General features: G+C 44.1%; 1 protein-coding gene across 1 annotated transcript in view; it reads left to right on the plus strand.

The window, feature by feature from the left end:
- The window catches only part of YIPF4 (Yip1 domain family member 4), a 77372-nt gene that overhangs the window by 21324 nt on the left and 35135 nt on the right, over nt 1-20913 (plus strand). The window contains exons 3-4 of the mRNA XM_085611391.1: nt 4931-5102; nt 10591-10668. Of these exons, the coding sequence (XP_085467517.1) occupies nt 4931-5102; nt 10591-10668 (250 nt within the window). The remainder of the gene's footprint in view (nt 1-4930; nt 5103-10590; nt 10669-20913) is intronic.

Below are 20913 nucleotides of genomic sequence, written 5' to 3' on the forward strand. Positions count from 1 at the left end.
GTTTTTGCTTGTCATTGGGGGCATATATAGTAGCTACCTTGTACCTGGCGCCTTGGATCCGTACATGTAGGGCCAAAAGCTGGCCTGGGATGTCTGCAAAAACACCTTCCCTGGGAAATGTGTGGTGAGCAAGATAGCCACCCCCGCCCTCTTGCCAGTCCCGGATGAAAAGTATTGACCGTCGAACCAGCGGGAGCGCATCCTCCGCCAGTCTTAAGGTACCAGGTGGGTCTCTTGTAGCATGCATATGTTGCACCTAGTGTCTTTAAGGAATGACAGAACCGCTAGCCACTTTGCTGGGGAATTAAGGCCCCGAACTTTAAAGCTGAGTATGGACACCATCTCTCATACCATTGCCTTCTGCCCTTCACCCACCCGGATACCCCACCAACCTGCCTCCCCCCCCCCCCATTGAGGGAACCAGGCATCAACATCCTAGAGAATGAGGGGAGAAAAATAAAATATAGGACAAAGTTCAACAAGAATTTCGAATCCAGCAATGTCTTACACCTGGGAGTCGCGCTGATCACAAATTTGGGGTCCATGTCGCTGCAGGGTGTGCACATCAGATCTAGAGGGTTTATCTTGGTGGGCTCCGCCGGCGGAATCTTGTTGTTGGGACATCGGGCACCGGCCCTAGCCAATGTGTTGTGGAAGTGCGAGACTGGAGACATGACGCAACTAGTACACCGCGTGTAAAGGGACATTTAACCTGCGAAGGTGGAAACTGGACACCCCGGGGTGTCAATGGTCATTGGCTGTGCCTTCATGCTACAAATGCTGGAGAAGTCATGTGCGTTCCTCTCGACTGTCGGCCTCAGTCGGCTTAGTCAGCTTTTTCGGCCCCTGCCGGCCGTGCGTCTTATTCGTCGCCCCTCGTCTGATGGCTCATGAGCATACGACCCTGATGGGCAGGCCTTCCGTAAGTCTGGCTTCCCCGGTAGAGCGCGAGCATCTGCTAAGGTGTGAACCAATCGAACTTCCTCCTTCCCTGTGAACTGCAGGTGGAAAGGGTGGCCCCACCTCTAGCGGATCACCTGGGCTCGGAGGAGATCAGTTAGTGGTTTCAGGGCCCTGCGGCGCTGCAACTTTGTTGGGGATAGATCCTGGTATAGCCCGATCTTATGGTCCTCAAAGTCAACAGTTCTCAGGTCTCTGGTTGCGGACATTATTGTTTCCTTTTGCTTGTAGTAGTGCAGGCATGTAAGTATGTTCTGGGGTTGGCCCAGTGTGGTCGCCGGTCTCCCTGCGCGATGTGTCCGGTCCAGCTGTATTTCCTGATCCCGCAATGCGGATGCCACATGTTTAAATAGCCGGGTCACAAAGTCCTCCATTTTGCCTACGATGGCCCGGGCTGGCACACCCCTAATTCGTATATTGGAATGGCGGGAACGACTTTGGTACTGCAGCTCATCGTTCTGGTCGCGGAGCTCCTGACGGTGGCCCTCCAACTCCTCTTTCCAGGCGTCGTAATTCCGTTCCGAGTCCAGTCGTTGGTCAAGGGCAGCGAGCTCCTGCCGGAGTCCCTTAATGTCTAGGGCAATGTCGCGCTTAAGTTCTGCAAAGTCCTTGCAAAGGGTACCGAACAGTAGTTCCATGAAGGCCTGCGTTATTGGGGACTCCTCTCCGCTCTCGTCCTCACCACCAGCCCTGTCCGGTTGACTCCCCTGATTCCTCCGCTTCCCACGTGGCGTCCGACTTTGAACAAACATGTCCTTAAATGAGGGATCTTTTTTCGGTTGACTGTGTGCAAACATCTCCATTTTGGCTCAGTTCCCCACTATGAGTCGACTGGCTACTCCCCCCGACGAAACACCTCCCGCAGGCTCCGCCAGTGGTCCCATGTGAGGCTAGGCAGTTACTGAGGCTGCAGAACCACACAGTCCCGGGGTGTCGTTAACATTGTTGAGGTGCCAGAAAAAGAGGCGGGCCAGCGCACCACGCAGAAGGCCGCAACCCTGGGCCCTCGCCTCCGGCAGGAGATCCAGTCGGGCCTCCAGAGGCACCAACAGTCACCTGCATGGGTATGGCTGGGGCCCGATGGGTCCCTAATGTGCGCCTCCCGTGTGGGCCTCACTCATTCTTGCCCGCTGCCCCTGCCGAGATCTGGGCATCCCGCCTCATTCCAGCATGACGTCTCTCCCTCACAAGGTGGGGGAGGCACCAGTGGATCCGCACAGTGCACTGTCTTCAGTCTTGACGGGGGACTAGGCCTCACACGATCACCCAGGACGCCGAGGCAGGCCACAGTAGGCTCAATATCCACGCCCTCGGCTCGGGCCCGGCTCCGGCAGCCAGCGGCCGTCCCAGCAGCCCTTGCAGACGCGGGCGGTCCTGGCGTAGGGCGGGTCGACTGGACCAGCAGCGCAGCGTCCTCTTGGGTCCCCCCTACACCCCTTGGCGCAGGCCTGGACGCTACTTGAGGTAAAGGCAGGGGGGAGGGATGATTCCTCGCACGCTACCCCAACCGGCAGGCCGCTTCTTCACCCCCGCACTCTCAACTCACTGCCTGGAGTAGCTTTGAACCGGGGAGCGCAGACGCAGCACTAGGCCGCCCAGGCGCGCTCCACGGCCCCACGGAACAGGCCGTGGCACACCCCACTGCGTACAGTGCCAGGCCCGCCACTCCGCAAGCCACTCTCGCCCTAGGCTCCGGGGCTGAGTTCTCCCTCTCTTCATCAACGCTGCAGACCCCCGGTGTTCCCCTGCTCGTCAGCCGCCTTCAGGCAGCGTCTGCCGCTGTAATCGGACACCGACGTTCCGCCTGGAGTCGGCTCTAGTCCTGCGGACCTCCGAGAAGCATGTCTTACATCTTGGCCATCTTGGACAACCCCCCAGATTTGACTTTTTCAAAGCATGTATTACAGAGTTGAGTGGGAGCTCATGTAGTAAATAGTCAAACTTTGAACCTGAAAGATCCTGAATCTACCAATGGGCCAAAAAGTTCAGTCCAGGAAGGACCTGGCTTAGCAGTACTGGCTGGACTGTTCCCATGAGGCACAGGGTCAAAACTGATTTGCATATGGCTGGGTTCAAACTGGAACGGCATGGTGAGCACAAAAATAATGGATTTAGGCTTAGATCTCTGTACTGGGGTGAATGTATGACATTGTTCTGCATTCTGTCCATCAACTGTTGTTTTTGCATTTGTCACCCCGAGTGGGAAGGGTATGCCCAGACGTGGGTCCTGTGCTCTCCATGCCACTGAAATCGAACTATCCTGGCTGAAGAGCGGTGAAACCCCGAAACTGGTCCTAGGATGCTTGTTTCCAGTCCAGGGAGGACCTGGCTTGGCAGTTCGGGCTGGACTGTTCCCATGAGGCACAGGGTCAAGTCTGATTTGTATATGGCTGGGTTCAAACTGGAACGGCATGGTAAGCAAAAAAAGGATGGATTTAGGCCCAGATCTCTGTACTGGGGTGAATGTATGGCATTGTTCTGCATTCTGTCCATCAACTGTTGATTTTCCAAAAAGTTCAATTACAATCTAGATGTTTATTGTGACATCTAATGCCAATCATTGAATGGATAGGACCTAGTGGTCATGTTTCTCACAAATATTAATGCATGTCTCTCGCTCTCGCTTTATACCGAGCTGGCTTTCAGAATTCTGAAACGATATGTTATTCTCTCTACTCTAGCTCTCAGTGATAAAAGCAGTAATATGACAGCACTGTGGCACAAATCATTCCAGCCCCAGTCTAGTGGCTGAGCCCACCACTTGTCTTCCTGTGCCTAAACTACTTAAAATTATTTAACAAAATCAAAGAAATGTAATGCACTTGTGAATATGTGAAATTCAAAAGTATAATTTGTGTTAAATCCTCACTGGATGTACCTGATAATTCTGCTAGCCCTCTCCCAATGCCCAATTTGAGTACAGTGCTTCCTGACAGTGTTTGAGTTATCTAATTGTTAGTACATCTAGTAGGAGACCCTAATATAGATGTTATTTCTACCACCAATATAAACCCTCTTCTTTTTTTTATTATGTCTGGCCTTTGAGGCTGCTTTAACTGTCTTGCCAGACTGTTGTTTTTCCTAAAAAAACATACTTCATATACATACATTAATTATTTGTTGTATGAATTTTAGCACACCTTGGTACCATATGCTGCCACCGAGTACGACTCTCCTTATTAAAACTTCTGAACGGTTTTGCATGCAGGTGTTGAGAACAGCAGGAGCTGGGCAGTACTACTGTCATACTGTTAGGATCGAACTATTTATGTTCTAAAAGTTGGGCTAATGCTTTCCCACATACGTGACTTGCACAATGGCCACATCCCTACATCCCTTATCACTTACCTTAGAAATAGTTTTGCTTTAATCAGAAGATGCTAGTTTCAAGAGTAGACTAGAGGCTTTTAATCTTTCACTTTTCGCTTTTGTCAAACCTAATTTACTACCTTCCGCACCAGAGTCAATCTATTCCTCTTTGCGGTTAATCCATTTCTTGCCTTTGCAAGTTAGTAGAGGGTGGAATAAGGAAAGAATAATTTGCCTGAGGAGAGTTTTATTAGATACTCGCAGCCTGCCACCTCTGTGTAATATTGGGTACATTCGGCTGGAGAAGAATATGTTAATTCATAGATATCTCCATCTACCGGTAGAATTGAAGGTGATTTCACCCGGGCTAGATATCAAAACTTGAACAGTTGACAGGCAAGCGAGTGTTCATCTACTTTTTGGTAGTGCAAATAGATTTTGAACACAGACTTGCTTTGTTCAGTCTAATATTGATTAATGTAGCTGCTTTGTGGAGCTTAAATTACTTTCTGTCATGCATGTGTCCTATGATATCCTCATGCTTGTAATCCAACATGTTTAGAGTTGTGAAGTATGTCCGTTTTCAGTCTTGTTTAATTTTATGAGTGTGAGCTTGATATAACATCTCATAACACAGAAAAATTTCATTTTTAATTCATAGGGAAGAGCTGGACATAGATCTGACGGACATTTACTACAAAATTCGCTGTGTGTTGATGCCTATGCCATCGCTTGGGTTTAACAGACAAGTTGTGAGAGACAATCCTGACTTTTGGGGTCCATTGGCAATTGTCCTTCTCTTCTCAATGATCTCCCTATATGGGCAATTCAGGGTAAGTAAAGTATCAGGTCAGTAGCCCTGTTTTAGCTGTTTCACAAACAATCATTTTGATTTTTGGTTTTCTAAATCATATTCTCCAAAATTGTACGTAACTTAAGTTTGGAAAATGTTACAAATGTATATTTTAAAGAAAATAAATTTGAAATCATACATGAACAAGTCACTGATAATCTTGCTGAAAATGTTGTATGTAACATTGAAAAGCCTTTTAAGTAACAGCAACTTCTGTTACATATTGGTCTTTTAGGCTTGGGGACTAAAGGCCAAAACACTTTTCTGCCTACCACAGTCATGAGCATTACAACCACTAATTGTGTTTTTGATTCATAAAGGAAAAATATTCTATATACTGTGTATATTAAAGTACAACAAACTATTTTTCCTACCAAAGATAAGAGGCGCTCATTATGCTACTCTTTTTACTAATATTCTGTATACATAAAAAAATGAAACAAGAGTAGTCTTAAAGGCAGAATTTGTTAATTTATATGTCTTTGTGCAGAACCAGTCTTTAGCAACTGCTTCATGCTTAAATACCACCTAATCCGGTGTGCCAAATAATATCACCCAACATTTTCATATAATTGCTTCTGAACTATTCTCAAAGGATCTCCTCCCCACAGAATTCAGTTTGGGAACTAAAAGGAAACGATCCCTATAATTATTTGTCCAGATATTTTGGAAAGATACCGTGTTCTGTCTACAAGATGAAAGATAACATCTTTAGTAACACAATGCATAATCTGTCCTGTGATATGAAAATTATACCACAATTATTGTTGACTTTACTAACACCAACAGATTGGATAAAACATGCCAGAGTCTAAATAATATTATGAGGCATTCCTGTACATTACTATAGAAAGAGGTTATTCTGTGTCAGTGTTCCTATTAAGCTTGTTTTCAATTTATCAAGCACTCCAGAGTAATCATTTTTTAGTCCTGGTTCATGGCAGATTCATTACGCTTTTTGCATCTGACACCTTTCTTGAAACACTTTCTTGTCATTGCCCCATCACAGAATGACTGTTTGATAAATGTGTATTATATTGTCAACCTGACCAACCTTGTTAGTGTGTTAGAGGATGCAGGATATGAGCCATATCAAGCCACTGATTTGCTCAGTGCAAGAATTGTGACAATGTACCATGCTCAGATTCAGTCTTGCCAGAATGGCCAACAGTCTTGTTAGACTTGTAGGTCCAAGCTTGATTACAAAAGGGACTCTGTAAGGGATGAACTTCCAGGCCATAGAATGGACAGCCCTACTCTGAAAAACACTCTTGCAGGAAACAAGGCAAAACAATTTGGTGAGCTTCTTTAACAAAGCTTTGAAACATAATCGTTAATATCCATCCAAGGAACAAATGAAATTCCTTGTTGATATCTCGTAGATGGATGGCTGGTCTTTGGCAGCACCACTCTTTATTTCTCATAGCCGCAACACACCAGTGTATGGAGCCCACACAGGCTTACATGTGAAAGAGATTGCACATTTTTAAGTATTGTCTTCCTATAAGGTCTTGCCCACCTGAGGCAGTTCTGAAAAGAAATTGAGGATATGCACTAAGGATGGTACAGTGAGATGCAGTTCACATTCCAGAACCCACAATAAGATTTTCATGAAAGGCTGAACCGAGGGTCTTTTGATGTTCAACCAATCCATCAACAGCATTAAATTCCTTGGATCTTCTCTGACATCACTATTGCTGTTGCCTCATTCTTAAATGTTCCCTTTGGTTTGCCTCACTAGCTTGAAACTACATGCATGACTGAGGATTTTACATCCTTGGTTTTTCAGGAAATGCTCTCTTTGAGTGAGGGACTGATGAGGAGTCACACCACATAAAATCATAAATGGGTACACGAAAAGCTTTGGGTTTCAAAAAAGAAGGGGTTTAGCAGGTATCTGTACAAGTCTGACTTAAATTAACATTAACAGCGCTGACGGCAGTGAGGTGTTGAAACCCGCTGGTGCCATCATCACTTGTAATAATGGCAGCCAATACAACATAATGCAAGAAAAAGAAGAGATGGCCAGCAGCTGTCTGCAGCCCCAGGAAAATCCACAGGCTAGAGGCAAATGATGCCTTACTCCTCCAGTCCACCACTATAGTAGGAGGAAACCTAGTGAATCATATACAATAGTGGCATGAAATCGCAAAAGACAGCGGGTGCTGAATTGCCTTGTGAAAAAAAAAATGGCTATGGAGTTGGGTTAAAATTTTCCCCTCTGAGAATTCATGTGCAAAAAAGTCCACCTGAAATCGTCAGGAGTGGGTAAAAGGGGATGTAGACCATGTTTCATGGCAACAAATTTGTTGAGGGGGAAATGTATTCCAGTTACTTAATGCTTTGAGAAATTAAGGTCTCAAACAAGAGTTCACACCCTATCTTTGCTTGAAGACTGAAAACAATTGGATAAAAAAATGAAAAACTAGGGGTTATCCCTCCAACGGGTTAAGCCTCAACTTCATCAAGGAAACTGTGTGTGTGGAAAGAATTTAGAAGGATCATACTTCTTGATCCCAGGTGCAGAAAATCGGTGTAATTTCCTCAGGTTTCTGGTAGGAAAGAATCGCTTTCAGCACAAAGTCCTTCCTTCCGACATGAAATAAGACCCACAGACCTTCTCCAAATGAATGACAGTCGTGGTGGTACTTCTGAGAAAGAAGCCATCTTCATCTATGTAGCCAGACAATTAGCTAATCAAGGCTTCCACACCATAGGAGGCTTAGAACTTAAAAATGACAGTCTCCCTTCTGCGTCTTCTGAAACTTGCTATCAACTGTTTTAACTCAACAAAAGCCCAAGTTCAGACCATTCACTATCTTGGAGCGGTCTTGGACCCCCAAGAAACAAAAGTGAATTTTCAGTGGAAAGATTGTTTTATCTAGCAGAGGTATTAAAGTCTTAAAAGAACAGCTCATCAGATAGTGTGTCTGATCTGATCTGATCTCATATCCAAAGACAAAAAGATTTCAGATTTATGTGACCTCATGAGACGTGCTCAACCAAATGGTAGGGAGCACCAGACACTAATGTATCAGTCATTGCTATAGTATATATAGCTTTTTTCAAATACGTAGACCCCCTTCCATCTATGTGGCCTTCTTCATCATCGGATTGCCCCTCATCCAGACTCTATCACTTCAAATCTGGATGGGCTTCGATATTCAGGGCTCTTGGTGGTGATCTCTTTGATTTTAATGTCTAGGCAGGAAAGATATCTGCTCAAAACTCGATAAATTGAGCAAATTATTCTGGTTGTCCATGCTAAGATTAAGTGGTTCCCTAATCTCTTGGACATAGGAAGCAGATAACTGCACAATTGATAGTCCTCCAGTTATCCCACATTATTTTCTTTGTGCTTTTTTTCAGACACAATGTCTCTGCTCAGAAAATGAGATTAAAAGCTGGGAAGCATCACATATTGCAAAACAAACTTTTCAAAGGCAAATAGACCACATAGGCAAGACTCAAAAGGCTTTGCACTAAGTTAGTGAACTGCCATACAATAGCTGGAGAATGGTGAATAAGTGCCAACACCTTTGAGGCAAATTGGGGAGCCAAAAGAAGAATCCTTAGCCTGGTATTTCTTCACACATCCAAAAGGTAAAACAAAGTCAATGCTTGCAAGGTAACTTGCACACATTGTGACCAGGTACTACAAATAGGATATCCAGGCATGTACTCCTTTGGGACAACAGAGATGTGAAAATATCTTAAGAGGTACGCAGCCCAATAAATTCTCCTTTGCTGAAAGAACAAGTAATGGGGCAAAAGCAGTAAGACGAGGATATTGCTACTGAAATTGCACAGTACAATCAATCAGAATCCGATTCTCAACTGTAGTCGAGTGAACAAAACCAACAGGTCCTCTCAAAATTGATGAAACAATACCTTAAGAAGTACAATAAAGAATGTGAGAGAGAGAGAGAGAGAGAGAGATTGATTTGTATGATAGGTTTTTATAACAAACTTATTGTATTTTCTCCTATTGTAACCACACACACAATATATATATTGTGTGTGTGGTTACAATAGGAGAAAATAAAATAAGTTTGTTATAAAACCTATCAAACAAAAATTACAACAGATTTGTTTTTTAAAAGCTAAAAGAAAATTCAGCTGAAGAACCCAAACAAAAAGCATTATTGATGGCTTCTTATTCTCAAGGCTTTGTGATGTGGGCGTTCACTGCCAGCTGAGGATTTGGGGCAGACCTGTCTGGCGGCCAGGCCCAACCGCTAACCATGGTCATGCGCAGCACGGGTTGCACATCGTTGGCGCACTTTAGCAGTGTCCAGCAGCGGTTCGGCCCCATGTGTGGGTGCAGGCCCTTCGACCAACCTGCACTACACATCTGAAGGCTTTGTGCAGCGTGGGTTGGTCACCATGGTTGGTTGGATGCACTGCCAGGCCCTGCAGCTGTTTGAGCATAATGCCATGGCTGCAGGCCAAAGCCTGAAGTTCAGTGTATGGAAACCTTTGAAATTCACCAGTCTTTTTTAAGAAACTATAACTCGTCTCCCATCTTGCACTGCTGACTACTGATGACATCGTCCATGATAGTGCTGTCGAAATTACTCTGAGTACGCTATTTCTTTTAAAAGGGGAAATATCTGCCTATGGCTGTAAGCAGCAGACTATTTGAAGAGGATTTAGCGCAGAGTCTTGCAGCTATTCGCACAGCACATGTCCAATGGCAGGGCATTAGTACTATTGGATGATGTCTTCAGTCATGTTGTTTGAGATGTCATTATTGATGTAATTTTATAAAACATGATTATTGTCACATGTGAAGTCCTAAGCAGTGGATGCCGGGTTACAAGTTATTGTTAGTTTGCCTAATCATAACTGTTTTGTAACCATTTGCTTGTTACTCTTTTGTCTTTTAAATCAAGATAATCAAGCTATTAGTCTGTGTTGCGTAACTGAATTTTTAACTTTAAGTTCATCTCTACAACAAACATCCACAAATTGACAGAAGGTTTCTCCAAATTTCTTTAAGACCAAAAGTGTGTCCCTTTACATATTTAAGAGAAACAATGAGCATTGGTTTGGAAAAATATTGTTCTGTCTTTGCACAATAATATATTTATGTGTCTTTTATAACAAACTGATATATTTGGAACTGCTGCTTCTCTGATAGAAAAAAATATATTTTAAAACACTTCATAAATACTACATGAGTTCATAATTGATCAATTTTCTGTTCAAATCGGAGACCAATTGCAGCACATGACTTTGTTGGCGGGCTTCATAATTACTACTTTTCAATACATTTTCAAAACATGTACTGTTTTTTTTCTTAAAACATTTTATTACTTTTTCAATTTTCAGCCCATCAATTACAACTTATTGCAGTTATACACAATAATGCATTACATTAAAATCACCGTAAAGTGTATAGTATATGAACACAACTATCCCAAAACATGTACTGTTAATGACTGACCATTTGTTTTACGTTTCAGGTGGTTTCTTGGATTATTACAATTTGGATATTTGGATCATTGACGATTTTTCTTTTGGCCAGAGTTCTCGGTGGTGATGTAAGTAGCTGCATATTTTAGCTCTGTGCATGGTTTGTAAACTAAACTTCACTTAGGTAAGGACTAACAGTCTTTTAAGAAGATTTCAATGGACCTTTACAAAGTTGTTTCAGGCAGTAAATACAGATGTAAGATCGAAAAACTCAGAAGGTAGGTGGGAGGCAACCGGATATTTCTCCACCCTAGTATTACTTGCGCACAGGCATGAAAAAGTGCTTTCAGGTGGAACTACTCTCTTGTTAGCATGTGACTACAAAAAGCAGGAAAATGTCATATTTTAATAGGTTGCATCACATTGCAGATTTATGTGAGAATGGTGGAATTCACCGGAGTAACACCCCAAACTACATACAAATTGGCATTATGTGCAGCCAACTTGTACCTTCTCTCATTTATATGTTTGCTGCTCTTTTTAATTAAAGTTTTCTCTTTCACCTTGGTTCCATATTTAGGGATTTTACTTCTCAAGTGTTTTTAATGACATTTATTGAGTGAGAGTGGATTACTTGGAGTTAGAGCTTTAAAAGTAGATTCTCGGACTTGTGCTTTGGGCGAGGGAGGTTGTCAATATCTTGTTGAATGGATGCCTGGGGCTTGGCCTTTGATTCCCCCTCCCTTTTTATATTCAAGAGTGCCTTATGTAGGATTGAGCATGCGCTAGTGCATGCACTCTTGCTCGCAAGAAACAATTGTTTACAACAAGCACTGGTAATTCTTCCTTTTTGCCTATGTGATTAATAATAAGCTATTTTTCATTGTAAATTGTAGCTCGGTGAGCAGTTAGTTGTGCGATATAAGTTACTGAAACTTTATTTAATTTTTTTTTTTGTGCTCCTATGAGTCAACAAGATAATGATAATTGTAATTGTGGTTCTGTGTAAAAGTGTGTAAAGGAGGAGCACAGCTCTCAACATATTGACAGTGCTAAAGCAAATGAATATGTAGTGGCCTGGAATGAATTATGGTTTCAGTAACTTATATTGTACAACTGCTCAACAAGCTACAACTTACAACAACAAGCATTTGCAATGCAATAGGCTTGCACTATTTAATGATAGAGCTATTGTTGTTACAAATGATAATGTGGCGGAGAGTGCCAACGGCAGAGGGTTGTTTTCACTTATCTGGGGAGCAGTGTGGTGCGCAGGTGAGGGGGCGGAAGACAAGCTCTTGTTATGTCATGCCAGGAGTGTAGCACAAAAGAGAAAGCATGCGAGAAGACCTAAAAGCGAAGATAGGCGTGGAGGCATGCAGATAAAAACTTGAAATAAACATGGCCATTTTTAACAGTTGAGCAGTAGAAGCTAACCGGCGCCGCGCTGAGAGTTAAAGTATAGTTAGTCTTTTTTTATTTTTTTAAAATGGAGGTGGACGAGCCTGGCCGTGCAGACCAAAAGGCGTGTTTGCCACACTTAAAGATACAGCATGTAAATTGTAAGCAAGAACAACATGGTAAGCTCAACGCGTTAACACTTACTATTTATAACCCATATGCCCCAAATGTCCCCCTCTGCGGGTTACCGACTGGGAGGGGGGTGCTGACCCGGGGCCAGCTGCGGGGATGGACTAATGAGGGAGTGGAATCCGTTGGGGATTTCTTTCTTGATGGCCAGTTGATGCAGCATGAGGAGTTCGTGCATGCTAATTCGGTGACTGATGCCTTGTTCCTTACCCATGCGACCATAGTACGTTACATTCGCACATATTGGTTTGCTGATCGCGCGGAGCCCCCAACCTTTCATTTACTGAGGTCCTTACACTTTATGGGTCATGGGCGATTTCTAGTGCGCTGGCTCTACCGCCTGAGGGAGCATTTATCGATCTCATTGAGGCATAGTAGGCAGAGATGGGACCTGGTCTTGGGACGAAATCTGGACGATGGGGAGTGGACTCGAATACTAGACCATCCCCGAAGAGTCTCACGGAACTGTCGCTTAAAGACAATCCAGTTGTTTAAACTACATGCAGCATACCTTGCCCCTGCAACAATACGTAAGATGTACCCCTCTGCATCGGCAGCATGTCCGCGGTGCCATGCGCCAGACGCTGACTTTCTGCACATGATGTGGAATTGTTCCAAACTGCGGGAGTTCTGGGCGGATGTGACGCGGGAGCTCGCGGCGGTAACGGGACGCACCCCTTGGGACACCATTGAAGCCTGTCTTCTGGGGTTATTTCCCCTCCCCAAAAAGGCAAAGCTAATGCGCAGATTCGCAGGGCTGGTTCTGATATTGGCGAAGCGCATGATAACGAAGCGCTGGAAGGCAGCTCGGGCATCGAGAATTGAAGCCTGGTGCGAGGAGGTGGGCAGTGGCGGAACGGGAGGCTTTATACCAGGAGGAATACAGGGGCCTGAGAAAACGACCGATCTCACTGGACTGGGCTCAACTGATGGAACAGTGTAAGGCAATAGAAGCCCTAGATCCCGCAATGTCACAAAATGCTATGAGAGTAAGTGGGGTGGATGCATAAACGCAGGGGGTCACATGGCGCTGGCGGAGCTGGGTAGGTGATGCAATTGTAAGCCCCGCTTTTTATCAGAGATCTCGGCTATGCCCTGCACAGGGTTCCCTCCTGGCCCCCTTCATGAGCTGGCTCTTCCTCCTCCCCCCCCCCCCCCCCTGGGGGGATTTGCCTCCCTGTCCCCTCTTCTGCCTCCCCTCTCTGTGTCCTTTCACCTCTCTCCCTTTCTCTCCCCCCCCCCCTCCCCGCCTCTGCCTCTCCCCCTTCCTCCCCCCTCCCCTCTTTTCCCCTTCCTCCATCTGTGTGTTGCAGATGTGAATCAGTGATCACAACCTTGACCAGGAATGCCTAGAGGAAGTCTCTGAAAATAGGCCAAAGAGAGCACAAGCAGATGGATTTAGCCAGGACCTGGCACATCTAGAAAAAGACAGCTTGGATGAGACATCCAAACATACTGCACAAATTTGTTTGGAGAAAGACATATAAAAGATGCAAAAATCCAGAAAGAGTATACAACGAGAGAGATGCAGGACAAAAAATGATAGCCAGGCCAAGAGAGCAAACACAATAAACAAGAGCATGGTACATCCAGACCTAAAGACTGCATGCATAGAACCATACAAGTGGGCCAAACATACCCAGAGACACCCCAAAAGAGAGGCAGAGAAGAGCTGAGAGTTGAGACGGAGAGCGTAGACATTTATAATCATCCTGGCAATAGGAGAGTGCTATGACAACAAGGGAGAGAGTAAACATATTGCATGAAAGACACCCAGTGAAACAGCACTGCCTGGCCCAGAGGCAGCCAGACAGAGACCACAGGCAGGGCCATGGGTAAACTGAGAGAGCACAGACCCGGAACCCTCAAGTATCCCAAGCCCGTGCAAGAGTAACTCAAACAGTCCAGGGTATTCAATTGCATTATCTGACTTGTAGTCCTGGTTTTATAATGGGATAAAATAGACTACAAATCCCAGAATGCAAAGGTAAAACCTGGACTGGCCGAGCTACTGACACCGGGAACTGGGAAACTTGGTAGTTCTGGATACAAATGAAAGAAAGGATGCCTAAGTGCATGCACAGCCCAAGCAACTAACCAAGACAAGAGATGCTCAGTGAAAGGGTGTATACCCGGGACCAGAGATACAGTGAGGGAGCAGAGACACAAATAGAAGGCGAAAGAGCACAGCCAGAGCCCAAGGTGTCCTGAGAGACTGGATCAGAGCAGTGACATCCAGAACAGCTGTAAAGTAAGGAGCAGAGATGGGCAGAGAGAGAATATGGCAGGGCCAAGATAAGAGATGCACAGAAGCAGACTCCTAGGTGCCTGTTCACGCCCTGGCTGCTCTCACGTTATCTCTGAGAATAGTTCAGGAGGGGGTGCGGGTTACTGGGAGCTCCTAATTGTATGCACAGTGCACCTCCCCCATCTACCTTTTGATTGCTCTGTTCAGACATTAATGAGTGGACAATACTCGCTAGTTACCCGTATCTTTCATTGGAGGCAACTGCTGTTTAAGAAGCGAACACCCACTGTGATGGGAGGCGCAAGGGGTTAATGTTTGTCTCAAAACAATAAACAAGCCACAGTTCCACAGCACTGTTTGCATATATCCAACATCTCCAAATAAACTCAAGCGTGTGAGAGCCTAGGTGAATATGGTTAATGTGGAGTACAGTGCGCTCATTGAGTACTGCAAGGAGTGCTGTATGTCATACACAAACTGTGATATGGAGCAAAGGCACAGTATGGAAAGCATTAACCATACGACAATCCCGCATATTTCATTTACGGTGGAGCACTTGCTAATCAGCACAGAAGCACACACACAAACACGGAGACAACCTCAAGCACACAAGGACACACACACATACATACATTTGTAGTTTACAACTCTGCAAAACTCATTTTTTAGGTCGAGTCTGTAGCAGCGCGCATGCGCTGCTCTGGCGAGACTTTATGTAAGGGGCTTCAGAAAGCTTTGGGCTTTGCTTGCGTCTTTCTAAGAATGACAGCACACAATTGGGCAAAGGCGGGTGCATGTCCCGCCTTTGCTTCGCCCACGGCCTTTTGCTTGCGGTTAACCTGCACGGGCGACATCTGTTTGCAATTATCGTGCACAGACACATGCGCGATAATAGAAAACAGATGTCTTGCTGTGGCGCACGCGCACCACTCGCTTTCTTGTTGGAAACACTTTGTCCAGCGCTCTGAAATTGTCCTTCGAGGCTCTCTGTACTAATAATTGCAAACCCTCTGCCTGTACTTTAAAATCGCTTCGCCTTAAGCTTTATCTACCCCTGTTATTATATTGCTTTGTACAGCGCTATGAAACCAAATGAGTTGCATTCACGCTACAGACAATAATAAATAAGTAAAAAGAAATTTGTAAAAAGGCAACTTTAATTTTAAAAGCCCTCTCCCTTTTGTTGTTGTTCCTAGCGCCTCATTTTTTTTTCCCAAGGAAATTGTTGTTTTCTTCAAATTATGTTCTTCACTTTGTTTTGTGCAACTCTTTACTTTTTGTTGCCCATGCCTACTCCTTTTTTAGCTTTTGCCTGAACAGTGCATGCAGTGCATGAGCTGTCCTTGCAAAACCTCTTGTAAACAAAAAAAAAAAGCTAACATCTGGATGAGTAAATTTGCCAAAATAGTCATTGACAGGGATTTGCTAAGAAACCTAGTATAAAGAAGTAATGGTTGCCCAGCACATGCCACCAGGGGGTGCAGCGTAGCTGTCAAGTCGCCTTCTGTCTGCGCTGTCTTCAGTCTCTGCTGTTCTTTGAGACAGCAGATGTCGTATGACACTTTCCAATTACAATTGTGGCACTACAAGTCCCAGCATGCACAGTGTCCCGCGTTCCAATAGCTCATAGTTCGCTACATAAATGCACTCAGCTCAACAAGTGCGATTGTGTGAAAAGCAGGAATGAACTAACACTTTTGTCATGACCTAGAGCAAATTGACGTCTATGGCTATGGCACGGCTATGGAGCACAGTGCTTAGACACTCTCAGGCCTTAGCACTATGTACAGACAATATAGCGATAGACACAGATTTAATAGTAACATATGGGTCAAGAGGCGGGCTTATAATTAGCTCTTTGTTTGACGTCACTGTTCAGAAATAGTTGGATGAGGCTGCAGTCTGAAACCAGCTGTAGTGTGCAAATACTGAAATAGGCAGAGAAGTTTAAGGGCAAGTGCAAGTCCCCCGCACCACATAATATACAGCCTGAAAGGAGATATACGCACCTCTGCAGAAGATCAGCATTCCTCGCATCGCTTCCAGCAGCAATCAGCGTGATTTACTAGCAGTTTCACTGAGAACGACCTCCCTGTCGCCGGATAGTAATGGTTGCCAAGCAGTGTTCTCGTTCACAAGTTACCAACTGGAAACAGTCCAGTGCGTTTCGAAATTCAGTGCTCTGGCACCCGGCCTTGAGTTGTGATTTCGTCTTCTCGCTGCCTCCCAAGTGCTCAGTTGCTGCTCGGCCCCAGTGCGGCCGTTTCCAGTGTCGGCTTCACCAGGAGAAACACATCTCGGTTTGAGGTGGCGAATTCACAAAACAGGAACCCTTTCACAACATGTATAAAAACATATTCTGAACTTGTTTTGAGGGTTGTGAGGATGAAATGGGTGTTCAGAGGTACATAATGACTTGTGCTGTTGTATTAGACACTGCAAACACACACTTTTGTGCTATCCACTTTTTAATTCCTGAAGTAAACTGGACTTCAGAAGAATGGGATTTATTCTTGTGTACAAAATATGCCTCACTACATAAACTGCTTTGGCCATGCTGCTTTTAGGACCTGTGTTGCCAAAATACACTTTTTGGTATTTGCTCAGGAAAACGGAGCAGACCTCAGCAGAATGTAATGCAGCAAAATAGCCCCTCTCTCACAACTATATAACATGGAGGTAAATGGCATCTCCATGCAAATTAGTTGAGGCTATGGGCAATTGCACCATGCCAGAAGTTTTTACAGTTAGGCTTAGGATGTCACATATAAATCAAGATCAATTGATAAGCGATGATGCGGCGAAATAACCAACTAAGCAGGCTGTGGGTAAACATTGCCACCATGTATTGAATAAAGCAAGTAGGGCATAGTGTCTTTTTGCCATTCACAGTCCAGGGGTGTGTTAATAGCACCTTGTTTAGGATGCATCCCATGTAGTAATAAGTCAGTCAGTCAATACTCTTTAATTTTTATTTCATTTCGTAGCATATAAAGTACAGGTACAAGAAGAATTCAGAAAATCTAATACAATAACAAGGCATCATGTAAAAACAACTAGCAATAATTAAGTTATAAAAAACAACTTGCAATATTCAAAAGCTATTTCACTCATAACACCAAACAATAAAATCACCTGAGCATTAATTCTTAACGAGCATTGGCATAGCCAATAGGTCTTGCTTTGGGACCTTCTAAGTGTTTAGCTATGCAACAGTTGATGTTGTTGCAACAAGGATATTGTACTGGATAACTAAACACTTATAAGGTCCCAAAGGCGAGACATATTGGCTATGCCTTATTGGGAAGAAAAGCAGATCTGGCCAAAAGTGCCTTCATTAAGAGTGAGAGCCCACAGAGTTAAAGTAGATCAGTCGGCCTGGACACAGAAGTGACAATCTGCAGCGTCTGCAGTGTGTGGGGCCTAGCACGTGGCACCTAGCCCGGAGCAAGGGTGCTCATAGAGCAGTGACTAAGATGACGGACAAGTGACACACTTAAATGATGATTACACTAAAGTTGAGGAAGAATCTTCTTACCAGCACCGTCTCTTCCTATAACAAAGATCGTTCAGCTGTCTTGTCTGTCCAGCTTTGCCCCATCCATCTGTAATCAAAATCATCAAAAGAAGAGCATAACTCCCTTCAGAAGAACCCTAAAAAAGCGTATCCTACTGAAAGCTGCCCAACCATGAAAACAAAACAATGGCTAATACGGACAGGGTTGGGGTGGCGCAAGGGAGACAGCACACAGTGCAACGGTGGGAGGGGAAAGCAGCAACGTTGCAAAAATCAGCTTCCGTGTTTGCCGAGAACATGAACCATGGCAATCTAAAATGAGGAGGGGGTAGGAGGTGGTGCGAAGGGGTCAGTAGTAACCTTGCAAACATCAGCTCCTGTATTTGCTGAGAATGTGGGCCAATGTAATTTAAACTTGCATAAGGGAGGAGGAGCCAGAGAAGATTAAGTGAGTTGAGAGCAGCAGCTCGGAGAGAGCAGAAAGACAAAGTAGTGCACTGAAGCACAACATTTGGCCCATAGTGAAAGGATCCATGTAGCACGGGCAGTCTTCAGAACGGAAGAAAACAGCCCGAAGGTGGGAAACATTTATGCTAGTGATCAATGAAAACAAAGACATTTGTAGAGGCAGGGGAAAGAACCAAGGGAAAGTACTGGTCATGTTAAAAAGCGCATAAACTGAATTCCGCATGTCTCGAAGAGACAGCGCAAGCACTGCCTAGGGGAGACCTAAAAAACAACTTACTAATAATCACATAGGCGAAACCGATGCATTACCAGTGCTTGTTTGGCATGCAGTTAATTTGTACAGACAGGGTTGATGTGCGAAATATATTTGTTTTTTGTTAGTGCACACTGTAAAGTGGAGGTCTTATTGGCTTGAAATGAGGAGGTGCATTACAGAATCCTTTCTCAAGGGAGTGAATTATTGTCCTACCACATCCAGAAATGGAATATATACGTACATAAATTAGTCATACAAAATCCATCCAAGAGTTCACTCGATTGTGGCCTCATGAAATTTAAATGATTGGTCTTCAATGTGAGGCACACTAGGAGAAATCGAAGATGCTGCGAGAAATTTGAATGGGGATACTGAAATCTTATATTTGAAGACCATAACAATAAAAGTTTATTTTTGCATGTTTCTTTATTTTCTACAACTGGACATTGAAGAAACAGTCGTGTTTTATAGGCGTGTGTGTTTTTTGGGTTTATCATAGTCGAAGCAGACTCCAGCGCCTCCTGCCTGCAAAGCAGTGCTGTGGGCATCTGTGTTTTACAGAACCTGGACGTGCAATATTCCACAGCGAGACATCATTCTAATGATATCCTATGCTATCATCCTATTCTTCATATGGATCATAAAAGTATTGTGGTTTGGCAGATCCATATTTTAAATAAAAATGAGTATGATCCTCCTTTTATTGGCAGCATGCTGCATGTGGGCCAATAAAAGGAGGGTGAGCAACAGGTCAGCAGACAGCAGATTTGTTAAATTCCACTGTAGCCTGCCTGTTAACAGTAGGAACAAAAGACTAGGTCAAGAAATCTGCTTAAGCTGCACCATTTTTCAATACTTTTCCAAAACTTTGCTTGTGGGTGCAGAGTGCTCAAGTAGTCCTATTGGGTGGAGACTAATTCAGCTGTTCTAGTGTGTTTTATAGCGCAGTAAAATTGTGCTCTGGTAAATGCAGTATGAATAGAGAAAAAAGGAAGAAATATGTCTATAATGCACCATCTTCCAACATGTTTCTAAAACCTTGCTTTCGGGGGGTGTAGGTGAAGGTGCCTAAATATTCATTCCTACTAGGCTGAGAACACTGCAACTTGCCTTCTATGTTTCAGAGTACACCAATTGCTGAGAATTGCCTCAGAATATAGAAGCCAAAGTTCTACACCTAGCAAGGTCGGCTGACCCAATATGTATTAAAATGTAACATTTGTGATTTTGCTACAATTTCTCCAGGGAAACTCCTCTAAACCCGTTTAATGTAATTACTGTGGCACATTTTCCAAAAAGGACCCTTTATGCTACTCGGTGAAGGTAGCCCTCACAAGTAATTTTATTTCAAACTCTTAGGTTGGCCTCCTCAATTCGCACTCTTTGCCCCCTTCCCAAAAGGTCGAGGCTAGTTGCGCCCCTGTTGTAAATTGTCTCACAGACTATATTAAATACCACATTACTCTTACCACTTTGAAAGGTACGTCTATGAATGTATTGGCATTATTTGGTTTGATTATGTGCTATTTAATTACATTTCTCTTTTAGCTTTTGTTATTTGTTTGTATAAATGTTGTGAGGTTATAAGAATTGCATTTTGTATGCAAATTATGGTTTGCATGGCTGTTGTGTGGCAGGCCCTGCGCTCACCCCACAGTGGGAGCCTCTTCAACTGTGGTTTCTATAGTGAAGAGCAACATATCCCATGGGAATTAAAATGGGAAATGGCACTTTGGCGTACCCCTAGATTCCTTTTTTTTGGCCACTCCTTAATGAGGCTGCACAAAATGTTCCCTGAAGACCCCAAAGTGGATGTACGTTTTTATTATAGTTTCACACAAATTCGCCAGACAATGCCAAAGTTATTAAAACAACTGAAAAATGCCTTGTTTGTTGAAGATCATTCAACATGTATGCCAGAGCCTTCTCTGTTCTATGTTCAGCAGAAATGCCTAGCTGGGTGATGCTTAAGAAGCTTTTTGTCATACTATTGGAATGTTGCAGTGTGCCTATTTGATTGACTTGTAGTTAGGACAATCTTAATGTCCCTAATGGTATATCCACTTCCTCCTCTCCATACTCATGGTGTCCTGACACAATGCCAGGTACCCTGCCACATTCTTTGCAAGCATAGAGTAAAAAACTAGCTTGGACACGAGGTACGTGCACACCCAGAGGCAAACTTACAGGAAACTCCCATACAGCATCCCTTTTCTTCCTTTTCAGGTGCCCCAGTTTCTCTTCACAGCATAATCAGTCCTCACAGTACAGTTGACTTTCCTTTTCTTTTCCTT

Source organism: Triturus cristatus, chromosome 6 (genome assembly GCF_964204655.1).
Source record: "Triturus cristatus chromosome 6, aTriCri1.1, whole genome shotgun sequence".
NCBI classification, from domain to species: Eukaryota; Metazoa; Chordata; class Amphibia; order Caudata; family Salamandridae; genus Triturus; species Triturus cristatus.